At 35.0% G+C, this 22,901-nt stretch overlaps 1 protein-coding gene across 1 annotated transcript in view; it reads right to left on the reverse strand.

Moving 5' to 3' along the window:
• The window catches only part of NRG4 (neuregulin 4), a 118,153-nt gene that overhangs the window by 25,274 nt on the left and 69,978 nt on the right, over window positions 1-22,901 (reverse strand). Inside the window, exons 4-5 of the mRNA XM_043554929.1 lie at window positions 7,669-7,818; window positions 4,013-4,092 (exon numbers count right to left, since the gene is read on the reverse strand). Coding sequence (XP_043410864.1) covers window positions 4,013-4,092; window positions 7,669-7,818 — 230 coding nt within the window. The remainder of the gene's footprint in view (window positions 1-4,012; window positions 4,093-7,668; window positions 7,819-22,901) is intronic.

Raw genomic sequence — 22,901 nt, forward strand, 5'->3', positions numbered from 1 at the left:
AAGTACACAAAGAAATGGAAAGATTTTCCATACTCATGGATCAGAAGAACAAATACTGTTAAAATGTCTATACTACCCAAAGCAATCTACACATTTAATGTAATCCTTAACAAATTACCAGCAGCATTTTTCACAGATGTAGAACAAACAATTCTAAAATTTGTATGGAACCACAAAGACCATGAATAGCCAAAACAATCCTAAAAAAGAAATGCAAAGCTGGTGGCATCACAATTTTGGACTTCAAGTTTACTACAAAGCTGTACCTGTAGTGTATGTAGTAGCACAAAAAGAGACACAAAGATAAATAGAACAGAATAGAAAGCCCAGAAATGGACCTACAACTATATGGTCAATCTTCGACAAAGCAGAAAAGAATATCCAATGGAAAAAAGACAGTCTCTTCAACCAAAGTGTTGGGAAAACTGGACAGCATAATGTAAAAGGATGAAACTGGACCATTTTCTTACACCATACACAAAAATGGATTAAAGACCTAAATGTGAGACAGGAAACCATAAAAATCCTAGTGGAGAAAACAAGCAGTAGTAACCTCTTTGACACTGGCCACAGCAACTTTTTTCCAGATATGTCTCCTGAGGCAGGGGAAACAAAAGCAAAAATAAACTATCGGGACTTGATCAAAATAAAAAACTTATGCACAGTGAAGTAAACAATCAACAAAACTATAAGGCAATCTACTGAATGGGAGAAGATATTAGCAAATGACATATCCCATAAATGGTTAGTGTCCAAAATCTATAAGGAATTGATACATGTCAACACCCATAAAACAAATAATCCAACTGGAAAAGGGCAGAAGACATGAATAGACATTTTTCCAAAGAAGACACACAGATGGCCAATGGACACATGAAAAGATGCTCAACTATCACTCACCATCAGGGAAATACAGATCAAAACCACAGTGAGATACCACCTCACACCAGTCAGAATGGTTAAAATTAACAACACAGGAAAACAGATGTCGGTGAGGATGCAGAGAAAGAGGAACCCTTTTATACTTTGGTGGGAATGCAAACTGGTGCAGCCACTGGAGAACAGTATGGAGGTTCTTCAAAAAGTTAAAAATATAACTACCCTAACATCCAGCAATTGCACTACTATTTACCCAAAGAATACAAAAACCCTAATTCAAAGGGATACATGCACCCCAATGTTTATTGCAATATTATCTACAATAGCCAAATTATGGAAAGAGCCCAAGTGTCCAAGAACTGAGGAATGGATAAAGAAGAGGTGGTTTTTATACAATGGAATGTTAGCCATAAAAAAGAATGAAATCTTGCCATTTGCAATGATGTGGATGGAGCTAGAACATATTATGCTAATAAGCAAAATAAATCAGTCAGAGAAGAACAATATCATATGATTTCACCCACATGTGGAATTTAATAAACAAAACAAATGACCGTAAAGAAAAAAAAATGGAGAGGCAAACCAAGAAACAGAATCTTAACTATAGAGGAACAAAGTTATGGTTACCAGAGGGGAGTTGGGGGGTGGGGGATGGGTGAAATAGGTGATGGGGATTAGGAGTGTACTTGTGATGAGCACCAGGTGTTGTATGTAAGTGTTGAATCACTATATTGTACACCTGAAGCTAATATTACACTGTGTGTTAACTGGAATATGAATATTATAAAAATTCATTGACTGTAAATGCTTGATTTAGTTTTGTGCTCTTGATTCTGTTCCATTGGTCTACACATGTGTTTTAATTACAATAACTTTGTAATATAATTTGAAGACATGAAATGTAATGCCTCCAACTTGCTTTTTCTTTCTAAAGATTGCTTTGGCTATTCAGGGTCTTTTGCGGTTCCAAATTTTAGGTTGTTTTTTTTTTTTCTACTTCTGTGAAAAACACTATTGGAATTTTGATAGCAATTTCATTAAATCTGTATATCACCCTAGGTAGTATAGACATTTTAACAATATTAATTCTTCTAATCCGTGAACATGGGATATCTTTGCATTTTTGTGTCTTTGATTTCTCTTATAAATATTTTATAGTTTTCAATGTATAGATCTTTGGCCTCCTTGCTTAAATTTATTTCTAAGTAATGATTTTGGTGGTGTTACAAATAGAATTGTTTTGTTGATTTCCTTCCTTTTCAAATAAATCATTTTTGGTATAATGAATTATAATTTTTCTTACATGTTTTTTTGTATCCTGCAAATTTACTGAAGCCGTTTATTAGTTCTAATAGTTTATTAATGGAGTATTTAGGGTTTTCTACATATAAAATCATATCGCTTGCAAACAGATAATTTAATTTATTCCTTTTAGATAGGATGCCATTATTAAAAAAAAAAGTCTGGTTGCTCTTCTAGTACTTCCAGTGTGAAAGTGAACATCCTTGCCTTGTACTGGAAAAGTACAAGAGACAAAACGATCAGTTTTTTCCCACTGATAATGATGTTGGTTGTGGAATTTTCATAAATGGTCTTTATCTATGTTGAGGAAATTTCCTCTATACCTATTTTCTTGAGAATTTTTATCATTAATGGATGTTGAACTTTGTCAACTACTTTTTCTGCATCTAATGTGGTTATTGTGTGGTTTTTATCTTTATTCTGTTAATGTGGTCTTTCACATTGATTTCATATGTTAAACCAACAGGTTGGTAAGTTTTGATTGGATGCAAGGCAGTGAATTGTACCTGTTGGGTATTGGGTTTTTTGTTTGTTTGGTGTGTGTGAGTGTGTGTGTGCATGTGCGTGTGTTTGTTTTTGTTGTTATTGCTGTCTTACTGAGATTTAATCTGGGATGCAGTTATTTGGAAATTTTTAAGGTTTGTCAGGCAGGGCTGGAACAGTGCTTAAATATAGGGTTAATTATTCCCCTCTACTGGGGAAACACTCTGCTCTGTAGTCTCCTTAATGTCCCACGAGTAACAATTTTTTGTTTTGTTTTGTTTTTTAACTTTTTGGAACAGACATTTTTCCGAGCCCTGTGTGAGTACTGGACATCTCTAATCCTTTCAAGTAATTCTATACCTAACCTCAAGTATTTCCCTACTACATATGTGCTGATTAATATTCAGCTGAATACTTGAACTGGAGATCTCTGGAATTTTCTCTATGCAGCTATCTTTTCCAGTACTCTGTTCACTGAATTATAACCACCTCAACCTTTCTAGACTCTGAATTTCATCTTCTTAACTCAGGGAGTCTACCAAGCTCAGCCTGGGTTCCCCCTTTCTGTGCCACAGCCTGTAAACTATTTCAACGCAATAATCTGAAGCAATCATTGGCTTACTTCTGTTTCCCATCTCTTAGGGATCATGATCCTTTGTCTCCTGATGTCCAATGTCTTGAAAACCTGTGTTTCATGTATTATATCCATTTTTTTTTTTTTACAGTTTCAAGTAGAAGGTAAATCCAGTCCTAGTACCTGCTACTCCATCTTAGCCAGAAGTAGAAGTCTCAAGAAACTTCTCAAACGTTAATTGGTCTATAAGTTTCCCAAAGTTTTGCCTATCCTTACACAGGTAAATATCCTTTTCTCTATATACCAGCCCACTTCAAATAACAGGTGGCTCAGCCTGTTAAGCTTCCAACTTTGGCTGAGGTAATGATATCACAGTTCATAACTTCAAGCCCCGCCCCTTGGTACCCTTGTCTGTCTACCCTTTCCCTGCATGCACTCTCTTTCTCTCTCTCTCTCAAAAATAAACAAATATTTAAAAAATTACTTCTGGAGAAACTAATCCCTTACATATGTGTAACACATTATAACACATTATAGCTAAAAACATAATTTCACATACTGAGATAACATGGTTTTCTCTGGGGGAAAAAAAATGACCGGTGTCATGCTAATAAGAAATCCATTTTAATGTGAAAAAGAAATCCATCTTAATGTCAAAACTCATAGAAAAGTTTTCTTGAGTCAACCTTTTTGGATAGATCCAAATCTCTACATGTAACAACAACAATCTCATCCAGGGCTTTAAAACGAGCATTTTATTTTGAATTTACTCACTGTGGTGGGCACTGGTACTGCTTATCTCTACCAGGTTGATATCATACTGGACTGAACTGGCCCTCTGAAGGTGGCCCTTCCTGACAGTAAAGAAGAAACACACAAATAAAAAGCAGGTAAGTGGAAAAGCAGAGGGAAGTTTAAACTTGAAAATTTGGAGGTCTATTTCCTTTTTTTTTTTTTAATTTTTTTTTCAACGTTTATTTATTTTTGGGACAGAGAGAGACAGAGCATGAACGGGGGAGGGGCAGAGAGAGAGGGAGACACAGAATCGGAAGCAGGTTCCAGGCTCTGAGCCATCAGCCCAGAGCCTGACGCGGGGCTCGAACTCACGGACCGTGACATCGTGACCTGGCTGAAGTCCGATGCTTAACCGACTGCGCCACCCAGGCGCCCCTGGAGGTCTATTTTCTTCTCCAGAACTACCTGAAACTGACAAGGCTGCCCTAAAACTGTGCCCCATTATTCAACAAATCCACCAAGTCAGGGAGTTCATTATGGGGACTTCAGATGCTGATGATGCACTTAGTTCTTTTCCTTTGAAATTGGAAAGCTATTATTAATGTAATGTTTTTGTAATGTTTTAATGTTTAGTGTAATGTTTTTGCCCTTTTAAAAGAGGTTTTCATTATTAGCTGAGACATTTGTGATATGGGGTGGCTTTACTCACTATTAATGACATTGAAAACCTCATTTTGTGCCTTTTTAAGGTTGTAGTTCATCCATCTTTTAGGTCATCTGGCCAATTAATATGGGTTATAATTGTATTCAGATGATCATGACAGTTTTTTTTAACTACTTTTAATATTAAACAAGATTTTGAAATGTACACTTGCTCTAATTTTTTTCAGTGTCAGTGCTTAGAGTATATATTAGTGAAAATGAATTCAAAACCATTTTACCACAGCAAAATGAAATGTGTCTTCTAAAAAACCCTGATTCCTCCTCATGAAACATTACTGATTCTAGGCTAGATTTCAGCATTAGTGAGGTATCATTTTTGACCTCATTCAAAGATCACACTAATTAGTTACTAAATTTCAAAAGACCCACATTTAAAGCAATTTCAACCACTAATGGACCCAAAAACTATTTTAGTAAACAGACTTGGTTTCATTCTTGAAAGCACCACTCTGACAAATACATTTCATTTGGTCAATACATATGAGCCCAAATCATAAGTGTAGCTTCTATAAGCAATAGCGACTCATTTTCAAATTAATTCTATTCTTGGCATCGTTAAGGCCATGACTCTGCTTATGTTCTCATTAAAAAATGGGAAATACACAATTTCAAACATATTGCAACCCTATCTGAAAATTTTTCAAGAATGCTATTTTCTTTAAGAATGGTAAGGATGTGGCGTGCCTGGATGGCTGAGTCGGTTAAGCATCTGATTTTGGCTCAGGTCACGATCTCACGTTCTATGGGTTCAAGCTCCACATCAGGATCTGTGCTGACAGCTTGGAGCCTGGGGCCTGCTTCAGATTCTGTGTGTGTGTCTCTCTCTCTGCCCCTCCCCAGCTTGCTCTCTCTCTCTCTGTCTCTATCTCTCTCAAAAGCAAATAAACATTTAAAAAAAGATTTTTCTCTTTTAATATACAAACTAGATAAAATACATTAGTTAATAACTTTATACCAACTTTGTGTTCTTATAGTAATGGAATAATTCCAAGATGATAGTTTTTTAATACATTACTGAACTTGGTTTGCTAATTTTTAATCTTTTATATCTAGGTTAAATGAATAAGATTGGCTCATAATTTTCCTTTTTTTTTTTTTTTTAAGTAGGCTTCATGCCCAGTGCAGAGCCCAATGTGGGGCTTAAATTCACTACCTTGAGATCGAGACCTGAGCTAAGATCAAGAGGCAAATGCTTAATCAACTGAGGCACCCACGTGTCCCTTGGCTCATAATTTTTTGGTTCATACTGTGATGGTTAATTTTAGGTATCAACCTGGCTGGGCCATGGTGCCCAGATATTTGGTCAAACATTATTCTGGATGTTTCTATAAGAGTGTTTTTTTTTTAAATTAATTTTTAAATCTATGTATTTTGAGTAAAGCAGATTGCCTTCCATGACGGGGGTGGGCTTCATCTAATCAGTCTAAGGCCTTAAAAAGAACAAAAACTGACCTCTTTTGAGTAAGAGGAAATTGTGTCAGCAGATAGCCTTCAGAGCTGAACTGCAACACTCACTATTCTCTGAGTCTCCTGTCTGCCAGGCCACCATGAAGACTATTGACATGCCAGCCTCCACAACTTAATGAGCCAATTCCTTAAAATAAATCTGTCTCTCTGCACATTCTATTGGTTCTATTTGTATGGAGAATGCTAACACACATACTAGCCATTACAGGTTACACTCTATCTCCCAGAATTCACAAATTGAAGCACTTATTCCTAATGTAACTATGTTTGGAGACAGAGCTTTTAGGGAGGTAATTAAGGTTAAATAGGGTTAGAACAGCATGTGGGAATGAGAGATATTGTAGCTATCTTTGGGAAAATACAATCTGATACAATGGGTTTCTATTGAAATTTTTTTATCTGAAGTAAAACATGAGACTGCTTAAATGATATATTTTAGAATAAAATATGTAATTATATGTTTTAAAAGAGCAGTCTCTCTCCAACTTTTAATTACTCTATGGTATAAAGTAATTCAGAAAGGAGGATTTTATGAAATATAATTTTACATATATATAAAACCTTTCCTAGAATATAAACTTCTTAAGCCCTTTTGCATCTCTTTTATTATTACCCGCACCTCCATTTTCACAAGTATTACGAGAACATAGTATTAAAAGTATTTCACAAGTATTACAGTGTGCACTTAATAAATAGTAGTAATGAGAGTTATAATACCAGATAACTCCTAAACTTATAAATTCTATATTTATTATTTTCATAAAATTCCAGAAAAAAGTGAAGACCAAAACTAATGAAAGTAATCTCCACCACATTTTATTGCTTCATATGAGTAATTTTTCCTTTTGTCTTATGAGTTACAAGTCTTCCCAAATTAATTGCCTCCTTATTTGTCTCTCTCCAAGTTGATTATCCAAGTTGATTGTCCTCTACAATTAGGGAACATGTCTGTCTTGTTCACTATTGTATTCTTTTTTTTTTTTAATATAATGTATTGTCAAGTTAGCTAACATACAGTGTATACAGTGTGCTCTTGGCTTTGGAAGTAGATTCCTCACTATTGTATTCTTTATTCTTAGCACAATGCCTAGCACATAGTAGGCACTAAATGAAGAATTAATCCTAGATATTAACCACAGGCCTTAAATTCATATTTACAATGTTGCATAAGTTGTTTCCTTTCTTTCACATTCAAAATGTACTTTAAATAGACCTAGCCCTAATATTTAGGTGCTTTGGCATGATGACTTTAGTGAATGTGGGTCTACCTAATTAGTTTACAGAAATCAACGCTTGATGTCAGTAACAAAGAACAAATAGAGACTATTTAAGACACTTTCAAAATGACTTATTAATTTAATAACAACAACTGTATTAGAGAACTTTAAATAGAAATCACTATCTGTAAAAATATCTAGATCCAAAGGGCATATTAGTTATTTAGTAGAAAAACTACTTTATGCATTACTTTTTTCTTTTCAAAAGTGTGTTTCTATTTTGGTTACCTGAAAAGGAAGTAGAGGGCTCCAATGATAAGAGTTCCTAGAAGAATAGTCAATGACACAAAAGCTGCAAACAGGTCACTTTTAGTTTGGATGCTGGAGCTTGGGAGAAAAACCTCTTCACAACGAGCTCCTGTATAATTTTCAGTGCATCTACAGAATAAAATTTTAGGTAAAGAACTGCATTCTCTGTTCCATTAACTAATATAGAAAACAAAAGGTTTTCAGCTGGTATGAAGAGTAAAGAAGACTAATTTTTCAGGTTGTGAATATAAAGTAGGCATGCTTTCCTATAATGTTCACAGAGCTACAGTTATAATAAAACACATTAGCATATGCAATCTAATCTTTCTAATCTTCCTTTTCTGGTTTTCTCAGTGCTTAGAAACTCCAGAGAAATTAAAACATACTAAGTCCTCTTATCTTCTAGATTTTCAATAATGTAATTATCTACACTTAAATTTATCTGAGATTTATTTTGTTACATCCAGTATAGATGCGGGTTTAAATGTACTTTTCTACAATATTGCTAACTGCTTATTCTCACCCTACTTATTAAATAATCATTCCCTTTCCTACTGCTTAATAGGGCCTCTGTTAACATGTCAAATCTATATAAAGAACATTTCTTTCTATTCTTCCATGTTCTACACATCTAATGTTCTACTACACTGCTTCAACATGGTTGCTTTATAATATGTTTTAATATCTGGTAGTTCTATTTCCTATAATTTCCTTTTCTAGAATGTTTTTTATATTTTCACTTGCCAACCAAATATTTTATGGTAAATTTTATTTTTTTATGTAGGCTCTATACTGAATGTGGGGCTTAAACTCACAACCCTGAGATCAAGAGTCACATGCTCTACCAACTAAACCAGCCAGGTACTTCTGCCAACCAAACATTTTAAAGGCAATTACTTTCAGCTCCTTAAAACTATATGGCAAAGGACTATAATCTTTCATAATATAAATCAGTTCCTTTTACCCTATTAATATGTTCAAAGAATTATAAAACACAGAGATTGAGGGGCGCCTGTGTGGCTCAGTCCATTCAGCATCTGACTTCGGCTCAGGTCATGATCTCACTGTTCATGGGTTCAAGCCCTGCATCGGACTCTATGCTGACAGCTCAGAGCCTGGAGCCTGCTTCAGATTCTGTGTCTCCCTCTCTCTTTGCCCTTCCCCTACTCTCCTCTATCTCTCTTTCAAAAATAAGTAATAAAAACATTAAAAAAATTTTTTTAACTTTAAAAAAAACACAGAGATTGATATGGATTAATAAGAATGACACTGGCACCAAATCAATTTCATTATTTTGTAGTTGCAGTTAAAATAAATAACGGTATACATTGTTTAATAAACCTAAGAAGTTATGGAGTAAATTTCACTTAGCAATAATTCAGTGTAAAAAAATATATGTGTATGAGTGTATGTATGCATGGGCATGTACATGTATAAAAAAGTGTGTATATGTGTACATTATATGTGTGTGTGTGTGTGTATTTTTCTTCTTTAAGCTGGTATTACCAAAACTAGAAATGTTGATCTATCTCCTTTCTCCCACCTTAGTGAATTACTAACAAAGTTTTGATAACTAATGTGATACACTAATAATATACATAGATATAAGAAAAGATCAAGATATAGTACAAGATATATCAATCTTACTTAAATGAGATATCTTACTTAAATATGAAAGATGGTTTATTAATCCCAAACCCTACCCACTGTGAGGCGGTAGCATTATTGGTTATAGAGTATCAGTTTGAGCAAAAAAGCAGTCTCAATTCTCTCAAACTACTGTAAAGATGGAGCTGAGACACAGGAAAAAAAGGCAAGGAAATAACATGAGTGGAAAACTGAAGTGGCAATAAAATTATTTGGGGAAAACACAATTATCTAATAAAATAGAAAATACTTCTTTTTCCATAGACTGAGTCAAATAAATAAATGTGAAGAGAAAAAAAAAATAATGAAAATAACTTCTTTCTCCTATAACTCCACATCCCACTCCTCAAAGGGGAATAAATAGACACACACACACACACACACTACCTGGAATGTCAACATAGCAACTGTCATAAAAACTGATACATATATCATCACAAAATAACCAAAGGAAAGGGGCATTCCACACAGTAAAAAAACAAAAACAAAAACTAGGTTCTAAATTTAGTTGGCCAAAGTATCTCTAAAATGACCAAAAAAAAAAAAAAAAAAGAGGAAAAACTCCCCTAGCTTCTTTAATTTTTAAAATTAGAATTCTAAATTTAGAATTAGAAGATAAATAACAATTATTTGTGACTTCTGAAGGTTTTTAAGGAAAAGGCTTAGCTACTGAAAGAAAGTTGGTGTCATAGCTTTATTTATTTATTTATTTATTTTTAAATGAAATTTATTGTCAAATTGGTTTCCATACAACAACCAGTGCTCATCCCAAAAGGTATCCTCCTCAATACCCATCACCCACTCTCCCCTCCCTCCCACCCAGTGTCGTAGCTTTAAAATAATTTTAGAAATAATGTGCAAATGGGGCTCAGTTTCTACTCTAGAAAAGATAATTAGAACCCTAAAGAAATAAATCCAGAAATGAGACAGCATAATTCTTCTTCATAAGTAGGATTTCTTAAAAGCCTATAAATTCATTACTCAAATTTCTTTCTTTTTTTTTTTTTAATTTTTTTTTCAACGTTTATTTATTTTTGGGACAGAGAGAGACAGAGCATGAACGGGGGAGGGGCAGAGAGAGAGGGAGACACAGAATCGGAAGCAGGCTCCAGGCTCTGAGCCATCAGCCCAGAGCCCGACGCGGGGCTCGAACTCACGGACCGCGAGATCGTGACCTGGCTGAGGTCGGACGCTTAACCGACTGCGCCACCCAGGCGCCCCGTCATTACTCAAATTTCTTAATGCTGCTCAAGGTTAGGTAAGATTGAACTTGAAGGAAGATGACAAACTAGGTGATGGAACTAACTAAAAATGTTTTACCTGGACGATAAAAACTTTGAGTTGAAAGGAGTCAGGGGAATGGTATAATAGACATTGAGCGGTCAGATCAGGTGATAAACAAACAAAAAGGAATATAAAGGAAATCAACACTAGAGTGTTGTTCTGTGGTCTTACAGCAGGGCAAAGCAAACACATACGCTTGTGGGAAAGTAAAAACATGTTGCTATCTTTAAATAAAGCAAGGTCAAGAAAAAAAAATCCTGTTATTTTTTAACTAGTCAAATTAGAATTTAGAGAAAGGCAAAGAGAAATTTAAATATTATGTTGAAGAAGTAGGAATGATTAACCTAAAAATTAATTTTAAATTTTTAGATATTTATCATACAAAAAAGTAAACACAGCTTACCAATGAGTGTGTATATGGATTATGATTTTCTTTTTAAGATTTTTTAGTTTTTTAAGTAATCTCTGCACCCAACATAGAGATCAAACTCCTGACCCCAAGATCAAGAGCTGCATGCTCTACCAACTGAGCCAACTGAACCAGCAAGGCACACCTGGATTCCACTTTTAAAGGTCAAGCTCATTTATGAAAATGTTACAACCTCAGTTACAACATAAAAGTGAAATTTCAGGCAGACAGTTAACCAATTATTTTATGGGTAAAGAGGGTGAATTAAGAAGATCTAGCCAGACAACTGGTAGTACTAGTTGAAGCAAGACAGAAAGATAAGGTATTGCACCAGCATTTTACACAAAACTGAGTACACAGAACTAAGTAGCCTTCAGTCTTTATGCAACTATATTGCTAAATTATTTCTGGACCTCATTTCTGCACAGACCGCCAAGTAGCAAACAGTTGTGACATCTAGTGTCTACCTAGTGAGGGAGATCATGTACATTCTCCTGGAACTGAAAGATGAAACCTGGAATAGATATAACTCCCAAGCCCCAAATCCGGTCATGATTTGGTTTTCTGGCTGAATACCGCCAATAATCTTTCCCTAAAACCAGAGGCTATGTATGGTACATTGCACATGAAATAAATTCATTAGATTATACAGCACTTAAAGTAAGTTGTTACACATTAGAGACCTTTACCATAATAAAAGAACCAAGTTTTTAATCATGTAAACAAATATAGTGCATTTAGCTTCAAGAAAGAGTATTCAACTATGAGCTAGAAAAAACTAATTTCTTGAACCCACACTTGTGCTTGTTGGCTGTGTGACCTTGTACAAGTCACTTAAACTCTCTTAAGACTCCGTAAAATCAAAATAACAACACTTGCTTTAGCTATTTCATAGGGCTATTGTCAGAATCAAACAATGTCTAAAAGTGCTTTGAATGTTGAAACACACTATACAAATGGAACTGAAATTAGTGACTTTATAAAGACCATGTTTACATCTCATATTGGACTATAGGGAATATAATGCCTAAGAAAAATTATAGCCAGAAAAGGTTAAGAGCATGACAACCAATAAATGCTACTGTTTATTATTAGTAGTAGTAGTAAATATTTATCAGAAACAAGTTTGTATTATAGAATAGCTCACTAACCAAGTGGAGACTCAATGTCAATATCACTTTACTTGGAATAATCTATTCTGGAAAGCAAAAGTACAATACTGGCACATGCCAAAATTGAATTACATTGACCAATACTCTGTAGCATAATAAAAGTTCAACCTGAAATCCATGAAAAATAGTTAAAACAAAACAAAATAAAACTATTAGAGTGTTCAAGAAATATGAACTGACAACATGAGCTTGAACCCCTTTAGTAGTCCAGGACATAAAATAATACACAAACACGCCAACATCCTATGAAACTCCTACTGGAATTTTGGAAGCAAGAACTCAATTAGGGAAGACTAATTCATGACCTTTTCCTCTTTTATTAACTAGTGCCATAAAGGTAACTTCATTATTTACTAGATTCTTAACACTACAGATACTTAGCTAATTAATATTCAATCCTGCAAAAATTTTGTTTAATGTTATATTTATATGATTACTAGCACCACAAAAAAACAAATAATTACTACACTTCATATGTGTAAGTATAATCTAACCTTAGTTAAAAGCAAAATCTATTAGACTCTTTCAAGATTGACTATTAACCAGATAATTCATATGCTGAAATGGACTACCAATTAAATCTGAATATAAATGGATAAAACATTGCATAAAGAAGAATTCACATTTGTCATGTTGTAGGGCATTGTTATAGTTTTATTGTGAAAAGTTCTACTTTTTTAGCTTAAACAAATCACTGAAATATTGAAGTATTTTATTTACTAAAACAAGCTAAGGCACAATGAATGAAGGAAGCATGTGAACAAATGGTGAGCTTATAAACTGGGAACAGCTGGAATGACTTATGCTCGTAAATCACCGGACACTCAATTCAACCACAGTTCTAAGTGGACAATATTCATGCTGGCATCTTACCTTCCCAGGCTTCAGGTCTCAACAACCTTCTAATGCAGGGAAAATCTCATGCCCCAACTTGGAATAAGACAAAGAAAAGCCAGCATCAGTTCACTTCCTGACAAAAGAAGTTAAGTATTAGAGCTAGGCAAAAGTCACAATTGTCACTTTGCATGGTATTCCTACACTGAAAATGAAATCTTACTGATGAGAAATGTGAATATTTTTCAGTTGTCTTCTAATGGAAATGGATAATAAAGACACTAAAAGGGTAAGGGAAATTCATAAGCAAATGCATAATCTGATACAACTTCATTATGCAACAAATAAGAAAATGAAGGAGCTTTAAAGATATATATTGTCTTTCATTGGCACTGTGCTCCCTAGAACAGCAATAAGCTAACCCAAGTTAGCTCTGAAGAATCATTTCTACTCTTGGACAAATGACACAAATCACTAAGACAAACTCAGAAGATAAGGAGACCTAAGAGAGAAGGAATGCTTCCACTGTTTCATAACCATATTCCACCATGTTTGATAAGCATAGTGTCTGATCTGGAAAAATGTGAGGTTTCAAGATTTATCCTCTTATAAGTTTTGTTCTAAGCATGGTAAAATCAAGATAGATGTATCAATTGTTTCTGTTGAGTATTCTAATGAACACTATCAGAAATAAGATTATTACTGTGAAAAGTGCTAACAAAATGCATAACTAAACAGAGCAACTGTTTTATGCATTTGCAAATAAGCTTCAAAGGTGGCTATTTCCCTTTTGTAATGGTGTTCTAAAGATCAGTTTAAATCCTGACGTTTAATAAAGTATATGGTACAGTGCCAAAAGTCAAATTAAAGAGGACTTTGTTGTGATTAATATCACAGTAGCATTTGAACTTTTTTCTTTGTACTATAACCCTCTACTAAATTTAGAGATGAAAAAAACAGAAGTCTTATCTATAAAGAGTGCCAAGACTCAGCCTATTTTAACCAAATGGCTTTCAGAAAACTTTAAAACTTTCTGTGGCTAATAAAACAACTCATAAAATCCAGATTTCTTCTGGTAACTGAGTTTAGTAAAACATATAGTGAGGCCCAGCAAAACTACTGATAGACACAAACAATATACATAATTAAATGAGGCAACATGCCAAATAAAGAAACACAATAAATGTCGGTTTTCCTACATTTGCCAAATCTAAGTGATCCTCAGTCTCAATTATTTTACTTTTGAATAAGTATCCTTTCATACATTACACGTTTGTACTCCTTAAACTGCCTCTCAAATAGAATTCAGCCTTTTATCACCTGACAAATGGTGATTCCACCTAACAGTGGGAATGCTACTGTTGTGGATAGGGGACAGAACTTGGCATCAGCCAAGGCAGCAGAGACCTTCCCTGGTCTGAGCTTGTGACTGTGTAGTCAGATACTTCTTGGAATTCCCCTCTGGGAAAATCCCAGTGATCAGGCTCAGGGAATCAGAGCTTACTTATGTCACTCGGGGTAATTATTCCAACAGATATCCCTTCGCCAATTTAAACCTTCTGTCTCAGAGCTCCACCTCCACACTGTGCAATGGTTGGCTCTGAGGTGATTACAAGATGCATGAAGGAAAGCGAGGCAGCAAGGAAAGTCCTCATCCAGCTAGTGAAGAAAGACAGGTGCAGACAAACCCATTTTCCCTAACCTTGCTCCAAGAACCTAGAAAGTTCTAGATGGGTGGTTGAAAGATTAGGGGCTGGCTAACCTTATGGCTAATTGGCCAAGAAAACAAGAACTGGAAAGGGCTGCTGCCTGAACTGTTCTCTAGTGAAAGATCCTGAAAACGACAAGAAAAAAAGACTACTAGGTACCCAGTCTTAATGTACCTCCTTGGGTTATCTGACTCTCCAGGGTGTGCTTTTCACTGTATTTGAGTTACTTTACAACTTTGTAAACTCTTTAAAACTTATACTAATGCAAATTAAGTTTGTCCAATATAACAAAATAGATTGTCCTGTGGATATTAATCTGTATCTATTTGTAAATTCACTTCAACACCTAAATGTGTGTGTTGTTTGAATTCTCCCTTCAGTCAGTTGTAACATTTCACTGATTCCTTCATTGATTAATGAACTAAGTATATCTTTGATACACATTCATTTTATATTTGTATGAAAATCATTTTTCCTTTCATAAAAATTTATTTCAGGGCACCTGAGTGGCTCAGTTGGCTAACCGTCGAACTCTTGATTACAGCTCAAGTCATGATCTCACAGTTGGTGGGGTCTGAGATTGAGCGCCACATCTTCCGCAGCCATCTCTGAGCTGACAGCGCAGAGCCTAATCTGGGATTCTCTCTCTCCCCGTCTCTCTGTCCCTCCCCGGTGTGTGCTTTCCCTCTCTCTCAAAATAAACATTAAAAAAAAAAAGTATGTATATTTTTTTTAACCAGTTTTGAAGGTCCTTCACTGAGACAGAGTCATGTGACAGAGCTAGATAAACAAAGTTGCCAGAGAAATACACCCCCTGGGCACCTAAAGCCCAGACATGTCTTTTCCTGGCTCCCAGACTGAACTCCAAGCAGGAATAGATCTTAAAATTTGCTGTTTCTGTGTCTTTAGTTTTTCCCCCTATTTACTAATTTTATGGTTGTGGTGGTGGTTCACTTACTACTGATAAGTTATTTCCCATTAGTAAGAATACTGATAAGTAATTTGGTTTTGGAGTTTGATAATCTGATGATCTCTGTAAACAGATGACAGACATCTATTCTCTATTAAAGATGACAGAGAATCTGGCTTGTTAGACTTTTATTAAAATTTTATTTTTCCATTTTTAAGTTCAAATCAATTAAAACTTTCATATGCACAGGGAAGGAGAATACCTTTTTGATATTTATGAGTAAAATTTCATGTTTCTGTTTACTCTTGACCTGTGCCAAAGTTATAGATCTAAAGATCTATAAGTTCTCTCCGTGTCTATGACTTTAAAAAGCCTTTACCAGGCAAGGGAATTAAAAGCAAAAATGAACTACTGGGACCTTATGAAGATAAAAAGCTTCTGTACAGCAAAGGAAACAATCAACAAAACTAAAAGGCAACCAACGGAATGGGAAAAGGTATTTGCAAATGACTTATCGGACAAAGGGCTAGTATCCAAAATCTATAAAGAGCTCCCAAACTCCACACCCGAAAAACAAATAATCCAGTGAAGAAATGGGCAGAAAACATGCATAGACACTTCTCTAAAGAAGACATTCGGGTGGCCAACAGGCACATGAAAAGATGCTCAACATCGCTCCTCATCAGGGAAATACAAATCAAAACCACACTCAGATATCACCTCACGCCAGTCAGAGTGGCCAAAATGAACAAATCAGGAGACTATAGATGCTGGAGAAGATGTGGAGAAATGGGAGCTCTCTTGCACTGTTGGTGGGAATGCAAACTGGTGCAGCCACTCTGGAAAACAGTGTGGAGGTTCCTGAAAAAATTAAAAATAGACTTACCCTATGACCCAGCAGTAGCACTGCTAGGAATTTACCCAAGGGATACAGGAGTACTGATGCATAGGGGCACTTGTACCCCAGTGTTTATAGCAGCACTTTCAACAATAGCCAAATTATGGAAAGAGCCTAAATGTCCATCAACTGATGAATGGATAAAGAAATTGTGGTTTATATACACAATGGAGTACTACGTGGCAATGAGAAAGAATGAAATATGGCCCTTTATAGCAACATGGATGGAACTGGAGAGTGTGATGCTAAGTGAAATAAACCATACAGAGAAAGACAGATACCCTATGGTTTCACTCTTATGTGGATCCTGAGAAACTTAACAGGAACCCATGGGGGAGGGGAAGGAAAAAAAAATGAGGTTAGAGTGGAAGAGAGCCAAAGCATAAGAGACTCTTAAAAACTGAGAACACACTGAGGGTTGATGGGGGGTGGGAGGGAGGGGAGAGTGGGTGAAGGGTATTGAGGAGGGCACCTTTTGGGATGAGCACTGGGTGTTGTATGGAAACCAATATGACAATAAACTTCATATATTGAAAAAATAAAAATAAATAAAAAATAAAAAAATAAAAAGCCTTTACCTCTCATTCTATATGAAATGTCTTCCTATCTCCAGAAGATATTTAAAAAATTATACTACAGAGTCTCTTAAAGTTCTGCTCAGATTGACTTAAAGAGAAAAATAAGCTTTTATATAAAATTCAGTATTCATAAAGTTCCCAGAATAGGAAGCTGAACTTCTAATGGTTTTAAAATGCTAAACTTATATAAAATTATTTTCAGTGACCCTAAGAAATATTTGAAGAATCCAAGTTCACATTAGTAAGAGTAGACTTGTAGTAAATAAAGCTAACCTAATAGTTTGGCTTAAAAAAACACCTCTTTTTCTTCATCAGTGTTAAGTATAACACAAGCATACATTTAATTCTCCTAGGGTGTGTTTTCCCTAAACTTATACAGGCTTACTGATTAAATAAGCTCATACTATTCTTACATATTATTAAAACCTAGGAAAAATATAAAACTGTGTTCAATTTCATTGAATAATTGATCTGACAAATATTTTACTTCAATCATAATTATGTTTTGTAGTATTTATGTTTTATAGTAGGTCATTTCCAAGGTAACTTAAAGTCTTAGACTGATTAATTGAATTAATATCGTAAGACCCTTAATCTTTAAGTTATTTTGCTTAAGGTTATAGCTTTGCGGGGTGCCTGGGTGGCTCAGTCAGTTAAGCATCAAACTCTTGACTTCGGCTTGGGTCATGATCTCTCAGTTCAAGGGTGTGAACCCTGCGTGGGGCTCTGCAGTGGCAGTCCTGAGCCTGCTTGGGATTCTTTCTCTACCCCTCTCTCTGACCCTCCCCCATGCGTTCGAGCCCACTCACTCTCTCTCTCTCTCTCAAAATAAATAAACTTTAAAAAAAGTTTATAGGGCCACCATGTTAAAAAATACTGTATGTACCAAAGAAAACATTTTACTTTTAATCCCTTTGATCAATATGGCTTTTTTCCAAATTGGCTAATGGATCAAAATGAAACTGATCTTATTTGCTTTTTCTAGAAATATTATTAATGTAATAAATATCAATGAGGGAGATTTTAAAAAAGGGATGTGTGTGACAGTAAAAAGTTGTATTATGTGTAGTCATGACATTTGCATATCTACTAAATGGCTTGTATATGCTAGACAGCTCTAAACTACCCATCCCTCAGTTTTGTCTATGAAGTAGAAGTTAGTTACTTGGTTGAAACCTATAATTGATATGAGTAATAAGACTGTACTAGGAACAACTGTGACAGAGAAATACAAGTCTGTGTATACTTCTGTTTTTCAAGGAATAAGAGTAGTTTTGTCTGAAAGTAGCAGTTTGCAGTCTTGAGGTTTTTTGGTCTCCAAACCAAAGGACTTTCAGACTTAACTGAGGACTCCAGAATTTACGTTTACGTTGGTTAGGATTATTGGTATTTACTATATTGGAAATTGAAATAAAAATTTTTAAATACTTCCTTATGATTCATTGGAGACAAGAATAATACAGTGTGCTACACATAACATCTTCATGTTATTATAAAAATGGTTTGAACTAGCAAAACCCATGAGAAAGAATCAGGGAGAACTAAAGGGTCAGTTCGTTCTAGAATATAAAAAAGCATAATGAAGGACAAAATTTGCAAAGTAAATTTTATTTTGTCTCTTTCAACTAGAAAGGCAACCAAGTCTGGTTTCTCAGGCACCTTTGAAACTGTATTAATCCACTGCCCAAATGTCCTCTGCCTTCCCAGAACTAGATCCTAAATATAGAAAAAGTAAAACTTTCAGTTTATCTTTGACACCTAAAACTATCATTGGGATTTCCCAGAAGACCCTAGAAAATCACACTATTTTTATCTTTTACCACATAAAAATAGAGATCATTGAAATAATTATAATACTAACACACTGAACAAAAATCTCCAGAATTTCCTGGAGATTTGTCAATGCCTTTTCTGCCCATAATATGTTTTTAATCTCAGGGCAAATACAGATCAAAACTCTTAACCAGAATTCTTACAGATTCCAATAGAGAATTTTACCTTTACCCATTCTGATATTATGGGTCACAGAAATAAATTACCCACAATCATCTGTCATCTACATAGTTTATGTTTTGTGATGCAGAGTTTGTGTCCTAAACCAAAAAGGACAGCCCCAGAGCCTCATGGACAAGAAATGTACAATTTACTGCAAATTTTTGATACTTCAAAAAAAAAGATTCTTAAGTACAATCTTCTGAGAGGATTGAATCAGGATTTCCAAGAGTCTTTACAATTCAGACTCTCACAGCTTTGTGAGAGCAGACTGCTATCTCAACATGCTGAGGAACATAGTGAATAAACTGATGAGGGAAAATTGAGTAGTTATCCGTTTAGAATATTATTAATATTGTAATGATGTACTTTTCTGACCTCTTTATTAAGCTATGAATATCCCACAACAATTTAGTAAATAGTACTTTTGTTAAATTAAAATATTTTGAAATATCTGATACTCATTGAGCATCCCCTTGACCCACAAATTCAGAAACTGAGTCATCTTACTTGTTTTAATGTTTATTTTTGAGACAGAGAGAGAGAGAGAGAGAGAGAAAGAGACAGAGGGGGAGAGAGAGAGAGAGAGAGAGAGAGAAGGAGAGGGGGAGGGATAGAGAGAAAGGGGAACAGAGGATCCAAAGCTGGTTCCATGCTGACAGCAGAGAGCTCAATGCAGGGCTCAAACTCATGTACCATGAGGTCATGACCTGAGCAGAAGTCAGATGCTTAACGGACTGAGTGCCCTCATCTTACTCTTAATGGCAGTATTGTTATTATTACTTTCAAATGCCCAATAAGAATCTGTTCTCTTATTATTAGGATGAAACTGGTTAAATCATTTGGGCAACCAAGGTCTTACCTGAACTATCATATTTGAGAATGATTCTCATTGAATTAGGTAAGATAAGTCATTTTTACAGAACTAAGGTTTACTTTACCTATAGTTCCAAAATCTACAAAGACCACCTGGGAATACTGGCCTGGTACCTGGTTTACAGGTCAAGCATTACAGGTAGTGAGGAAGTCACTTATCGAAACGCCAAGACCACTGACAAATTTGGAGGACTTTAAGAAAAGAAGAACTCATCCAAATTTATAGATACTACAGGCAAAGTCTGGAAGAGTTTCTTAGGCTTGGTTTCTTAGCCTCAGGATAGTGAATAATAGAGGCTTATAAAAGTCCATTCCTGGGGTGACTGGGTGGCTCAGTCTGTTGAGTGTCCGACTTCGGCTCAGGTCATGATCTCACAGCTCGTGAGTTCAAGCCCCGCATCGGGCTCTGTGCTGACCGCTCAGAGCCTGGAGCCTGCTTCTGCTTCTGTGTCTCCCTCTCTCTCTGCCCCTAACCCACTCACATTTTGTCTCTGTCTCTCTCAAAATAAATAAACATTAAAAAAATTTTTTAAATAAATTAAAAATAAATAAAAGTCCATTCCAAGATTCTTTATGAAAGCTTTCAGAGAGAATTTTATAACCTTCATGGATGTTCAATACGGAATGGCACAAATGTGCAAAAGCAAATCAAGGTGACCTATATGTTTAACACCCTTGTTGCACTTATACAAGCTGCACCATCACTTCTTTTTTTTAATTTTTTTTAACATTTATTTTTATTTATCTTTTTTGAGAGAGAGAGCGAGCAAGCAGGGGAGGGGCAGTGAGAGATGGACACAGAATCTGAAGCAGGCTCCAGGCTCTGGCTGTCATGAAAAATTATGAAATACTTTGAAATGGACAAAAAATTATTATTGGGTGTCCTGTCCAATATATTCTTTCAGGTTATCCAATTCTATAAGGGTCTGCAGCTCTCATTCCAGCTATTCTACAACTCTGTAAAATATAGAAAACTTATATTAACACAAATGATCCTTTGCCATAGAAATTCAAATGGGTGCCTGGGTGGCTCAGTCAGTTAAGCGTTCAACTCTTGGTTTCAGCTCAGGTGATGATCTCACAGTTTCATGTGTTCAAGCACCGAATCAGGCTCTGTGCTGACAGCAATGAACCTGCTTGGGATTCTCTTCCTCTTTATCTCTGCCCCTCCCCCAGTCATGTTTTTTCTCTCTCTCTCTCCCATTTTCTCTCTCTCTTTCTCAAAATAAATAAGTAAACTTAAAAAGAAATTCAGGGGCACCAGAGTGGCTTAATCGGTTGATCCTCTGACTCTTGATTTTGGCTCAGGTCATGATCTCACAGTTCGTGGGTTTGAGCCCCTCACTGGACTTTGCACTGACAGCACAGCCTGCCTGGGATTCTCTCTCCCTCTCTCTCTGCCCTTCTCCTGCTCTCTCTCTCAAAATAAATAAATAAAGTTGAAAAAAAGTTCAAATGAATTTTGCCTGGTGGAATATAATTATTTCCTTTAGACACTGATCAGTTTTGCATGTATTTGTAAATTCCTTTCAGCAATATAATAATAATATAATTACCCATTATATATTTATCTGTTGCTTTGAACTGTTTGTAACATCCTACTGGTCTCCTCAATAATTAGTGAGTTAAATGATATCTTTGATATGTTAATTTATATTTATATGAGATCATGACTTTACCTTTTCTAAAATATATATAATATATATAAAATATTATAGCTATTATCTATTATAGATATATCTATTGTATTATATTAATAGATACTAATATATGTATTATATATTACATATATTATCTATACTATTATCTGTTATCTATATTATATATTGTCATCTATTATCTATATATTATCTATTAATTATATATTATATATGTAACATATTGCATATTATATATGTAAAATATATAATATACTGCATATAGTATATATTATATATATGTTATACCATCAGGAAGGCTGACCCTAGGCTCCAGAACCTGGGAAAATTCTAGTCCTTCCATTTGGATTGCCAAGGTAGCAACTACACTATCATATTTGGGAATTTTATAACATATTATAGGCCTCTAGGGTCCCTTATACCATTTTATCTTTAACTTTCAGACAATGACTTTTCAAGCATGTTTTCAGGAACACACTAGGAGATGAAAGTCATGATAAAATAAATGATCCTGGATCAAACTTTTACTGGAAAAGAATCATACTTTTGCATTTTTTTCTAACATCCTATCTTTAACAACTAAAAATATAAAATTAGATAAAAATGCAATGTCCTTCAGAATCACAATATTCCATTGTGATTCTGCCATTTGTATGCTGCCATTTGTATGATGCAATAGAATTTTTCAAAAAACAAAAATAATTTAGAAGAGGGGCTCTTGGGTGGCTCAGTTAGTAAAGTGTCTGACTTCTGCTCAGGTCATGATATCGTGGTTCATGAGTTCAAGCCCTTCATGAGTTCAAGCCCTGGAGCCTGATTCACATTCTGTGTCTCCCTCTCTTTCTGCCCCTCCCCTGCTTTCCCTCTGTCTCTCTTTCTCTCTCAAAAATAAATAATAATAAACATTGAAAAGAAATTTAGTAATAACTTGAAATAGAATGTTAGGCAACAAGCAGTTGTAATTCATTTTATCTTACAAAGAGCTAAATGATATATTAATGAAATCCATTTGGATTAAGCCTAACAAATTTTGTGGCAGTTTTCATGAGTAAAGGATTCCTAATAGCTAGACAGTTGGAGCCATGAGAGTCAGCCTCACCTTCTAATTCTCTTTCTGCAGACAACAATGAAAATGGCAATATCTCTGGGAAAAGCCATAAATTAAGCTACACTGTTATTTAAATCTCCATGTGAATGAAGAGTTTTTGGAAAAAATTTTGAGAACAGAGAACAGCGAATGCATAG

This window comes from Prionailurus bengalensis, chromosome B3 (assembly GCF_016509475.1).
Source record: "Prionailurus bengalensis isolate Pbe53 chromosome B3, Fcat_Pben_1.1_paternal_pri, whole genome shotgun sequence".
Classification (NCBI taxonomy): Eukaryota; Metazoa; Chordata; class Mammalia; order Carnivora; family Felidae; genus Prionailurus; species Prionailurus bengalensis.